General features: G+C 47.2%; 1 protein-coding gene across 1 annotated transcript; it reads left to right on the top strand.

The window, feature by feature from the left end:
* Positions 1-2,203: 2,203 nt before the first annotated feature.
* On the top strand, positions 2,204-4,245 carry LOC123101164 (F-box/FBD/LRR-repeat protein At1g51370-like). The gene is made up of 4 exons (XM_044522746.1): positions 2,204-3,169; positions 3,311-3,445; positions 3,558-3,627; positions 3,983-4,245. The coding sequence occupies exons 1-4, from the start codon at positions 2,204-2,206 to the stop codon at positions 4,243-4,245; spliced, it is 1,434 nt and encodes a 477-aa protein (XP_044378681.1).
* Positions 4,246-12,317: the final 8,072 nt, after the last annotated feature.

Here is a 12,317-nt window from a genome sequence, read left to right as displayed (position 1 = left end):
CACACGTGAATATTTTTTTAAAATGTCACCTACATTTTCCTAATGTGAATAAGCATTTTTTAACCTATGGGAACATATTTTTACATTGGATAAACATTTTTTATATGTCACGAACATTTTTCTGAGTCTTTGGAATTTTTCTTTAAAGTGTCACATACATTTTTAATGTATGTAATATTTTTACATTGGATAAACATTTTTTATATGTCACGAACATTTTTCCGAGTCTTTGGAATTTTTCTTTGAAGTGTCACGTACATTTTTAATGTATGTAATATTTTTACATTATGCAAATACTTTATTATTACATTATATACACATATTGTTTTTGAATTAGCATATATTTTTTAAAGAAAGAATATTCCAGCTATTTTTTTCTTTTGAGAATTAATATTAGGGTCCCAGAAAAGGACATCCTTCCGCTGCAAGCCCGACCCATGTGCCACCACGCAGAAGCTTTTACTACTACCACTAAAATGTTCTACAATTGTACTAAAAAAATTTCTCAAAAAAAAACATATGTACTAAAATATAAGACATTTTTATAGTCCGAACTGTAAAAACGTGTTACATTTTGGTACGGACGGAATTGTAATCTAAGATAATATTCCCTAAAAAAAGGTAATCTAAGATAATCCACCGTGCTCAGAGCAAGAAAATGGTTGCCGAAGTCGTCCCTCTTCTTGATCTACCGTGCTCAGAGTACAGTATGTGTGTAGTGGTAGTGTTTTTTTCGAGAGTATACCAATAGCATACCATATTTTTATAGAAGGGAGCAAAGACATTTACAAGAAGTGACACCCAAATGCGAACATTCAGGTATCCACACACCCACTCCAACACCAAACATAGAAAAAACTAGGCTATTCTCACGAAACGTTGTAAACCTCCTACACCTCCCGCCGCAAGTTTCCACTCTGCCAACTCATCTAGGATCCACCTTGCTGCTTCCCTAGGTCGCATTTGTTGGTTAACTCTGTTAAAAACCCTTGCGTTTCGTTGCTTCCACAAAGTCCAGATGGTCCCAATAAACAAAGTATCGAAACCCCTCTTCTCCGCCTTCTGGAAGCTGACCCTGACTCTCATCCACCAGTGAAAGGTGGGGTTCCCCTGCCTCCTGATCTTCGATGTTGATATGAAGTGTGTCCCAAAGTGTGCACCAGACCTCCTTGGCATACGTACAGCTGGATAGGATGTGATCAGTGTCATCCTGATCCTGCAGGCAGAAAAAGCACGGGGAAGGCTCGTCCTGCAGGCCGTGTCGCGCTTTCCGATCCGAAGTCCAAATCCTGTACTGCATGGCCAGCCACGCGAAAATCTTATACTTCAAAGGCGCCCAGCTCCTCCAAATGCCACTAGCCAAAGGTGGTCGTGGAGCAAATAGGCACCCGTGGTGGAGCAAGACCAAGCAAAACTGTCAGGCACATCCGGGTTCCTAGCCACCGAGGCCACCGCCTGACATAAATGCATGCACTGGAGTTGAGCCATGAAAGAGGCCTCGGGTTGACAGTCCAGAACCCATCTACCATCCGTCAAGCCCTCCTGCACCGTTCTGGACTTAATAGTTCTTGGCTGCACCGTGTCAAGGATCAGGGGTGCGATGTCTATGACCGTCATTCCAGTGTAGTGGTAGTGTGAAACCGAATGAGTAAGGACGTTCCGTGTACACACACGTTCAACGTGCATGCGATCGGGTTAGGCTGGTCACAATGGGCAAGAACATAGTCTAGTAACTTACACACTTTCCTAGACTATGTTACTACCTCCACAGTGGGTAGGAACATCTATATAGTGTCATGCAACAATGTATTTATTAGGTTATAGACTCATTGTTTCTTGGAGGGTGTGATGTTCCGGTAACTTAGCTAGTTACCACAAGCACCTCTCTCTTCATTAAATATGTGACACATAAGCAAAGTTGTATTGGAGTGTGTGATGTTACTTCTAAGTTCCTTCCCATTGTGACCAGCCTTAGTTAATTAAGCGCTTAAGTTCCCGAGGGGTGCATGCGCGCATAGTTCTTCCACGCCGAGCAGTTAAGTGGAAATTAACTGCTTGAGTGCGGCGGCAAAGCCTTTTGAATTCCTGAACCACCGCCAGTGTGCACTCCGTGTTTATATACGGTTGCTCTGCCTAATCAAAGCCTTCTCCTTCACCGCTCTCACTGATGCGATCTTCCACACCACCAAAGAGACGCTAGAGGATGGAGGCCGGCGGTCCTAATAGGAAGAAGCGGAAACCAGCAGCCGGGGTCGAGACCGCCGACGAGGCCCCGGCGCCGGCGGAGACGGAAGCGCCCGATCCCGGAGTGGGCGAAGAGGATGATGGACTCGTCGACCGCATCAGCAGCCTCCCCGACGTCGTCCTCGGCGACATCATCTCCCTCCTCCCCACCGACGAAGGCGCCCGCACCCAGATCCTCGCCACCAAGTGGCGCCACCTCTGGCTCTCCGCCCCACTCAACCTCGACTGCACTCACCTGCTACACCGTTACCGTAATCATGCCGACCGTGCTGCTGGTGTCGTATCACGCATCCTTTCTTCCCATTCGGGTCCCGGTCGTCGCCTCCGCGTGGACAACCTACACCACTTCGACCTCGGAGCCGTCGATGACTGGCTCCGGTCCGGCGCTCTCGACAACCTACAGGAGCTCGAGCTTGGATGCTATCCAACAGTGGCACTTCTGCCGTCCTTCACCTTCCGCTTCGCACCCACCCTGCGCGTTGCCACCCTCAAAATGTGCAACCTCCCCGACGGTATCATCCAAGGGCTTCACTTTCCCCTGCTCAAGCAGCTCGGGCTTCATTATGTCAGCATTTCGGAGTGCTCGCTGCACAGCTTGATTGCCAGTTGCCGGGCTCTCGAGTGCTTGCTTATATTACACAGCACTGGCTTCGGCTGCCTTCGGATCAACTCCCTTACCCTTAGGAGCATTGGTGTTGATAATAACAATAGTGATTACCGAATTCCTGTCCATTTCAAGGAACTCATCATCGAGAATGCCCCTTGCCTTGAGAAGCTGCTCCATCTTCATGTCGGCGCTGGTTTGCATCTGTCTGTGGTTTCAGCGCCTCAACTGGAGACAATAGGCTACCTTTCTGATGGTTACTACCAGAAGGTCAATCAGGATTATCTCTGCAAATTCGAGTTTGGCTCCACAATTATTCAGGTATTACCATTTTGAGGCATTTCAATTTCAATTTGTTTGTTGAAAAATTATTTAATTATCACTTGATTTGCGAATGGCTCCTGCAAAAGAACAAAAGACATTGTAAACTGGCTAATATGTTGCCTTTCATGCTTGCTAAAGGGATTGCGCGTTGATAAGCTGGCAATGGTCCGCACAGTCAAGACTTTAGCTGTCCAACTGAGAATACTAAGTTTGGATACGGTTATTCAGTTGATGGCATGTTTTCCATGCTTGGAGAAATTGTACATTCGAACTGCGGTGATGATTCTTCATTCATTGAATGTTCAAACACTTTTGATCTTCTTTCTCTTCTCAGATGATTGGTTTACTTATTTCTATATGTTATTTTTAGTTTCGTGTGCCAGAGCCAAAGCCAAGCAATGTGTGGCGTCGCAAACACCGGGATCTGACCAGATGTCCTGATATCCGTCTGAAGACAATGAGGGTGTTTGGATACTCTCTAGTCATGTGACTAGTAGTAGTCAGACTAGAAGTTTTTAGTCAGACCCTGTTTGGAAGGTGACTACTACTAGTCAGCATTAAATGTCCCAGTATTAAATGTCCCTTGTGCAACACCAATTAGAGGAGAGAGAGGGGGACTTTAGTCAGTAAAAGTCAGGGGTGTTTGGAGGTTTACTGACTAAAGGTGACTACTACTAGTCTCTAGTCAGTAAAAGTTGGGGGTGGGGTGACTAGGGACTAAACTAGTTTTAGTCACCCATTAGTCAGGGGTGTTTGGAGGTTTACTGACTAAAGGTGACTACTACTAGTCTCTAGTGATCCAAACACCCCCAATAGTGTTGGATTCCTATCGTGGCATCAAGTCTGAAGTTAACTTTGTGACATTCTTTGTATTGAATGCGAGAGTGCTAGAGCTGGTGAAGCTTGGGGGTTGCTCCGGCAATAAGGAATTCTTGGCAGAACAACGTAGGAAGCTTCAGCTGGACAAAAGGGCTTCAAAAGGGGCTCGGATTCATTTTACAACTCGTAGTTGTGTCCGTTATATTCTGGATCATGTCCGTGATTTGGATGTAATTGATCCATTCTTACTGTAGTGTCAAAAATGCTTGCGACGTGTCTGTTTGCTCCAGCCTTGACTAGTTGTGGTGTTTGTAGTTTCCGTAGTACTATCCTGAAAACTTATTAAAGAACCTATCTGTGTTGTTTGGTTGATATACTATGTGAGAACTCTTGCCTATCAGCCTATCCAATTTAGTGTTTTGATTAGTTGTGTTTTTTGTAGTTTCTTAAGTTTATAAAATCCTGGAACCTTGTGACACCACATGAGCTACTCCCTCCGTTCCAAATTACTCGTCGCAGAAATGGATATATCTAGAACTAAAATACATCTAGATACATCCATATCTGCGACAAATAATTTGGAACAGAGGGAGTATTTATGATGTACTTACTACTTACCGCCTTACCGAAGTACTGGTCCTACTTCTCTTCAAGGGGCTTCACTTCCAGAGGCAGATTTGGAGGAGGTTTGCACAAGGCTAGTGGCAGTTGGTGAAGTGATTGAAAGGGTCATTCTTTGGATCTAAGATTATTCGATCATTGCTGAAAGCTAAGCCTAGGTACCAGTTGCGCATTGTGTCAGCAGATTCAGCAGAAGTAGTATCTGTAGCTGCCAGTTCTTGGCAATAGTCATAGGAAAAACCAGTGGAAAAAAAAGTTACCCTTCAATCTAGCTTTGACAAGACTGTTAGAACTTAGAACTCCCGCTTATTATAACCCTACCTTTGGCAAGCGTCCATTTCTATGGACGAATTATTTGGAACAAGTAAAAGAATTATTTACGAGGACATAATGCTGAAATGAAAGAACAAAACACAAAACTGGACATGACTTAGTACAAGATTCAGTACAAAGTGCTGAAATCTGAGATGGGCTCTAGGCCCATATTGCAATTTCTGAAAAATCTCTAAGGGCCCATGTGGGTTATATGGCACTAGGTGTGTGGGAAGTTTAGTCCCACCTTGGAAGTGGAAGGAGAGTTGGAGTGGTTTATAAGGGACTCTCTCCCTCATGCTATTGGAGCTTGAGAAGAGATGAGGCCCTCGCGCACTCCTCCTCCTCCGCTCGCCTCGTCCACGCACGCCGCCGCGCGCGGGTTGCGGGATTGAGCCGAGCCGAGCTCACTCCTATGCGCTTCTTTTTGCCGGTCAGGAACGGAGAGTCTTTGACAGGTGGGGCCACGATCTGAGACGTCGGATCGTGGGCTACCGACTTGGACGTGGGTTCAGCCCACGCGCGGCCGCACATATATATGTGGGGCGCTGCCAACCCTAGCCGTCACGAAAACAGAACGCATCTCCGCCTCCACGCCCACGTCGTTCCTCTGCTGCTGCTGCCGCCGGCGACTCCGTCCCGTTCACCGCGTACACGGTTGACGGGAGAGCAGGCCTCCGAAACCACGCCTCTCCGGATCCTGTACGGGGAGAGGGGCGATTAGGTTTTTGGGTAGCGACTACGCGACTGCTCGCTTCTGTTCATCTACGTCCTCATCACCTTCATCATCACCATGTCGACCGACACCGACCGTGCCGCCGCTGAGAAAGCCGAGGCCGACAAGAAGGCCGCCGAGGATGCCGCGGCTGCTGTCACCGCCACCGCCACCGCGTGGCCGATTGGAGGGTATACATCGCTTATCCCTCTCGTGTTTCTTTCTGTTGTAGCAGTACTAGCGGTATGCGTAGATGTCTCTACTATATGCGTAGTACATGCTCTGTTAGATCATAATCAGTATGTTATCAATGCTGTCCATGTCATGCTCATGATTTATTCATGGATTAATTTAATCGGAAAACTGCCTATTTTCTCATCAATCCAAAAACCTAATATCTGTAGGAGTTTTTCGAATTCTGGTTTTGCTGCTGCACTGAAACCGTCCCCGTTTACGGGGACGTACTTTAAGCGTTGGCAGACTAAAACCACCTTATGGCTCACGGCCATGAACGTGTTCTGGGTCGCCGGTGTGACTCCTACAGGAACGATCGCTCCTGAACAGGAGAAGGCGTTTAAGGAGGCCACCGTGGTGTTCCTCGGGGCAGTTCTGAGCGTGATTGGAGATAAGCTGGTTGATGCATATTTACATATGCGGTCTGCCAAGGACTTGTGGGAGGCGCTCGAATCTAAGTTCGGGGCTGCCGATGCAGGGAGCGAGATGTATATTATAGAGCAGTTCCACGATTACAAGATGGTTGAAAACCGTCCTGTATTGGAGCAGGCTCATGAGATAATATGCATTGTTAAGGAGCTTGAGCTTCTTAAGTGCGAGTTACCGGGCAAATTTGTCGCGGGCTGCATAATCGCTAAGCTCCCCAATTCCTGGAGGAACTTTGCCACCACTCTGAAACATCAGAGGCGTGAATTCTCTGTGGAGGATGTCATTGGCCATCTGAGTGTTGAGCAGAACTCAAGGGCAAAGGACTCGCACGGAAAAGGGGTCGAAGGAACTTCTGTGGCCAATATGGTGCATCAGAAGAACTCCAATTCCCACAAGCCCAGGGGAAAGAACGGTGTCCAACAGACTGCCGACTTTAAGAAGAAGGGTAAGAAGACCTTCAAGAAGAACAAGAAGGATGAGGGCTGCTTTACTTGTGGTTCGGCTGAACATTGGGCCAACAAGTGCCCAAACAAGTTTAAGAAGTCAGGACAGGACTCCAAGTCTGTCAACATGATTGTGAGCAACAATGAGAATGGTGCATCTGGGTACGGTAATTTATTTACTGTTTTTTCAGTGTTTCAGCCTACCGATTGGTGGGTGGATACAGGTGCAGGTGTTCATGTGTGTGCTGACATTTCATTGTTCTCTTCTTACCAGGTCACAGGCCACGGGTCCGTATTGATGGGGAATGGCGCGAGTGCTTCTGTTCATGGTGTTGGCACGGTCGATCTGAAGTTTACTTCGGGAAGGATCGTGCAGCTGAAGAACGTGCAGCATGTCCCCGCCATCAAGAAGAACCTCGTTAGTGGCTCCCTTCTATGTAGAGAAGGGTTTAAGTTGGTATTCGAGTCTAATAAATTAGTTGTTACTAAGTATGGACTATTTGTTGGAAAAGGTTATGAGAGCGGAGGGATGTTCCGCCTTTCCCTCGCAGATTTCTGTAATAAAGTCGTGAACCATATTCATTCGAGTATTAATGAATCTGAGGTTTGGCACTCACGTCTTTGTCACATAAGTTTCGGTGTTATGACGCGGCTAGCCAAGTTGGATTTAATCCCGAGTTTCACTTTAGCCAAAGGTTCTAAGTGCCTTTCATGTGTGCAAGCTAAGCAACCTCGCAAGCCTCATAAGGCCGCGGAGGAGAGACACCTGGCACCATTAGAACTCATACATTCTGATCTTTGTGAGATGAATGGTGTGTTGACTAAAGGTGGAAAGAGATACTTCATGACATTGATAGATGATTCCACTAGATATTGCTATGTGTATCTGTTAAATACTAAAGATGAGGCTCTACACTACTTTAAAATCTATAAGGCAGAAGTTGAAAATCAACTTGAAAAGAAAATTAAACGAGTCCGGTCAGATCGTGGTGGAGAGTACTTCTCGAGTGAGTTTGATTCCTTCTGTGCGGAACACGGCATTATTCATGAGAGGACGCCTCCCTATTCACCCCAGTCAAACGGGGTTGCCGAGCGGAAAAACCGTACTCTAACTGATTTGGTTAACGCCATGTTAGATACATCGGGTTTATCCAAGGCATGGTGGGGGGAGGCTATATTGACGGCATGTCATGTCCTGAATAAAGTTCCGACAAAGGATAGTGAGATCACTCCCTATGAGAAATGGGCAAAGAGAAGGACGACACTCTCGTACTTGCGCACTTGGGGCTGTTTGGCGAAAGTCAACGTGCCGATCCCCAAAAAGCGTAAGCTTGGACATAAGACCGTGGACTGCATTAATTTGGGCTACGCTAAGAACAGCGTTGGCTATAGATTTCTAGTAGTGAAATCTGAGGTACCTGACCAGAAGATCGGTACAATTATGGAGTCTAAGGATGCTACATTCTTTGAGGATATTTTTCCTATGAGAGATATGCAAAGCACTTCTAGACAGGAATCTGAGGAGACTCCTGAACCTGCCATCCCTATGGAATATTATGAACAAACACATGATGAAAATCCCGAGGAGGATGACGAGGAAACCCTTGGTAGGGGCAAGAGACAAAGGACTGCAAAGACCTTTGGTGATGATTTCTTCGTGTACCTCGTGGATGATACTCCAACTTCTATTTCAGAAGCGTATGCCTCTCCAGAAGCTGACTACTGGAAGGATGCGGTCCGTAGCGAGATGGATTCCATCATGGCTAACGGGACATGGGAGATCACCGACCGTCCCTATGGTTGCAAACCACTGGGATGTAAGTGGGTGTTCAAGAAAAAGCTTAGGCCCGATGGTACGATTGAAAAGTACAAGGCTAGACTTGTGGCCAAGGGCTATGACCAGAAAGAAGAGGAAGATTTCTTCGATACTTATTCACCTGTGGCTAGACTGACCACCATTCGAGTATTACTCTCGTTGGCGGCCTCACATGGTCTTCTCGTCCACCAAATGGATGTCAAGACGGCTTTTCTGAATGGAGAGCTAAATGAGGAAATCTACATGCAACAGCCAGATGGCTTTGTGATAGATGGTCAGGAAAGAAAGGTGTGTAGGTTGCTGAAATCTCTATATGGCCTAAAGCAAGCACCTAAGCAATGGCATGATAAGTTTAATACAACTCTGACATCTGTTGGCTTCGTTGTTAATGAGGCTGACAAATGTGTATACTATCGCCATGGTGGGGGCGAAGGAGTTATACTGTGCTTGTATGTTGATGACATACTGATATTCGGAACCAACCTCAAAGTCATTGAGGAGGTTAAGTCCTTTCTGTCTCAGAACTTTGAGATGAAGGATCTTGGTGTGGCTGATGTTATCTTGAATATCAAGCTACTGAGAGATAATGAGGGTGGGATCACACTTCTGCAATCCCATTATGTTGAGAAGGTGTTGAGTCGCTTTGGATATTCGGACTGCACACCATCTCAAACACCATATGATCCTAGCGTGTTGATTCGAAAGTCCAAAGGCATGGCTAAAGATCAATTGAGATACTCTCAAATCATTGGTTCACTGATGTACCTAGCGAGCGCAACGAGGCCTGACATCGCGTTTGCTGTGAGCAAACTGAGCCGGTTTGTTTCCAAACCGGGTGATGTACATTGGCATGCTGTAGAAAGAGTTATGCGCTATCTCAAAGGTACTATGAATTATGGACTTCACTATACCGGAGACCCGTCGGTACTTGAAGGGTATAGTGATGCGAATTGGATCTCTGATGCTGATGAGATGAAGGCCACAACTGGGTATATGTTTACTCTTGGAGGTGGCGCTGTTTCTTGGAAGTCTTGCAAGCAAACGATCTTAACGAGATCGACAATGGAAGCAGAATTAACAGCATTAGACACTTCTGGTGTTGAAGCAGGATGGCTTCGAGATCTTTTGATGGACTTGCCACTGGTTGATAAACCGGTTCCGGCTATCCTTATGAACTGTGATAATCAGACTGTCATCACCAAGGTGAAGAGTTCAAAGGACAACATGAAGTCCAACAAACACATAAGAATGAGATTAAAGGCTGTCAGAAAATTAAGAAACTCCGGAGTGATAGCGTTGGACTATGTCCATACGGCTAAGAATCTGGCAGATCCCTTTACGAAAGGGCTATCACGTGTAGTGATAGATAGTGCATCGAGGGAGATGGGTATGAGACCCACATGAGTTACCATGGTGGTAACCCAACCTATGTGATCGGAGATCCCGTGAAGTAGGACCTGGGGAAACAAGCCAGTGGTGAACTGAGGAGAGTAACTTTACTAACCCACTCCGTTGGAGATGCAATACTCTCGGAAACTGTACGGAAGGATGACTATTGTCTTAATGTGTTCCAAGGCTTATATGTATAAGCAAGATGCTATCCTACAGAGCGATCTTTGGAGGAACACACCTATGTGAGCCCGACTGCTAGTCACAGTCTATGAGATTGGGGTGATCTCTAGTAAACTCATGAATAGGCCAGGAGTGTGACTTATATGCTCCACCCGAGGGGTCAGCCTTCGGCAGCCCAGTACTAGTAAGACATGTGGTGAAACTTCTTTACGCCAAACTGACAATTCAAGGCATAGTCCATTGTTCAGTTGTGAAGGAATGTAGCTACTTGCTCTAGGTGAAGCTCAACCTTAACAGGTCTTCACTGAAACACTAGTATATCAAAACAGTATTTGGAACAGAGGACACTATGGGCCCTCGAGATCTGGTGGGGGATTGCTGAAATCTGAGATGGGCTCTAGGCCCATATTGCAATTTCTGAAAAATCTCTAAGGGCCCATGTGGGTTATATGGCACTAGGTGTGTGGGAAGTTTAGTCCCACCTTGGAAGTGGAAGGAGAGTTGGAGTGGTTTATAAGGGACTCTCTCCCTCATGCTATTGGAGCTTGAGAAGAGATGAGGCCCTCGCGCACTCCTCCTCCTCCGCTCGCCTCGCCACGCCACGCCTCGTCACGACGCGCCGCGGGTTGCGGGATTGAGCCGAGCCGAGCTCACTCCTATGCGCTTCTTTTTGCCGGTCAGGAACGGAGAGTCTTTGACAGGTGGGGCCACGATCTGAGACGTCGGATCGTGGGCTACCGACTTGGACGTGGGTTCAGCCCACGTCTCTCCACGCGCGGCCGCACATATATATGTGGGGCGCTGCCAACCCTAGCCGTCACGAAACAGAACGCATCTCCGCCTCCACGCCCACGTCGTTCCTCTGCTGCTGCTGCCGCCGGCGACTCCGTCCCGTTCACCGCGTACACGGTTGACGGGAGAGCAGGCCTCCGAAACCACGCCTCTCCGGATCCTGTACGGGGAGAGGGGCGATTAGGTTTTTGGGTAGCGACTACGCGACTGCTCGCTTCTGTTCATCTACGTCCGCATCACCTTCATCATCACCATGTCGACCGACACCGACCGTGCCGCCGCTGAGAAAGCCGAGGCCGACAAGAAGGCCGCCGAGGATGCCGCGGCTGCTGTCACCGCCACCGCCACCGCGTGGCCGATTGGAGGGTATACATCGCTTATCCCTCTCGTGTTTCTTTCTGTTGTAGCAGTACTAGCGGTATGCGTAGATGTCTCTACTATATGCGTAGTACATGCTCTGTTAGATCATAATCAGTATGTTATCAATGCTGTCCATGTCATGCTCATGATTTATTCATGGATTAATTTAATCGGAAAACTGCCTATTTTCTCATCAATCCAAAAACCTAATATCTGTAGGAGTTTTTCGAATTCTGGTTTTGCTGCTGCACTGAAACCGTCCCCGTTTACGGGGACGTACTTTAAGCGTTGGCAGACTAAAACCACCTTATGGCTCACGGCCATGAACGTGTTCTGGGTCGCCGGTGTGACTCCTACAGGAACGATCGCTCCTGAACAGGAGAAGGCGTTTAAGGAGGCCACCGTGGTGTTCCTCGGGGCAGTTCTGAGCGTGATTGGAGATAAGCTGGTTGATGCATATTTACATATGCGGTCTGCCAAGGACTTGTGGGAGGCGCTCGAATCTAAGTTCGGGGCTGCCGATGCAGGGAGCGAGATGTATATTATAGAGCAGTTCCACGATTACAAGATGGTTGAAAACCGTCCTGTATTGGAGCAGGCTCATGAGATAATATGCATTGTTAAGGAGCTTGAGCTTCTTAAGTGCGAGTTACCGGGCAAATTTGTCGCGGGCTGCATAATCGCTAAGCTCCCCAATTCCTGGAGGAACTTTGCCACCACTCTGAAACATCAGAGGCGTGAATTCTCTGTGGAGGATGTCATTGGCCATCTGAGTGTTGAGCAGAACTCAAGGGCAAAGGACTCGCACGGAAAAGGGGTCGAAGGAACTTCTGTGGCCAATATGGTGCATCAGAAGAACTCCAATTCCCACAAGCCCAGGGGAAAGAACGGTGTCCAACAGACTGCCGACTTTAAGAAGAAGGGTAAGAAGACCTTCAAGAAGAACAAGAAGGATGAGGGCTGCTTTACTTGTGGTTCGGCTGAACATTGGGCCAACAAGTGCCCAAACAAGTTTAAGAAGTCAGGACAGGA

The sequence above is a fragment of the Triticum aestivum genome, chromosome 5A, assembly GCF_018294505.1.
Source record: "Triticum aestivum cultivar Chinese Spring chromosome 5A, IWGSC CS RefSeq v2.1, whole genome shotgun sequence".
NCBI lineage: Eukaryota > Viridiplantae > Streptophyta > Magnoliopsida > Poales > Poaceae > Triticum > Triticum aestivum.
The sequence above is the reverse complement of the archived record's forward strand: the minus strand, read 5'-3'. Positions and strand labels throughout refer to the sequence as shown.

Coding starts and splice junctions, on each gene's coding strand:
- LOC123101164 (XM_044522746.1), top strand. CDS start 2,204: ATGGAGGCCGGCGGTCCTAATAGGAAGAAGCGGAAACCAGCAGCCGGG. Junction 3,170..3,310: donor TTGGCTCCACAATTATTCAG/GTATTACCATTT, acceptor TGCTTGCTAAAG/GGATTGCGCGTTGATAAGCT. Junction 3,628..3,982: donor TCCTGATATCCGTCTGAAGA/CAATGAGGGTGT, acceptor TCCAAACACCCC/CAATAGTGTTGGATTCCTAT.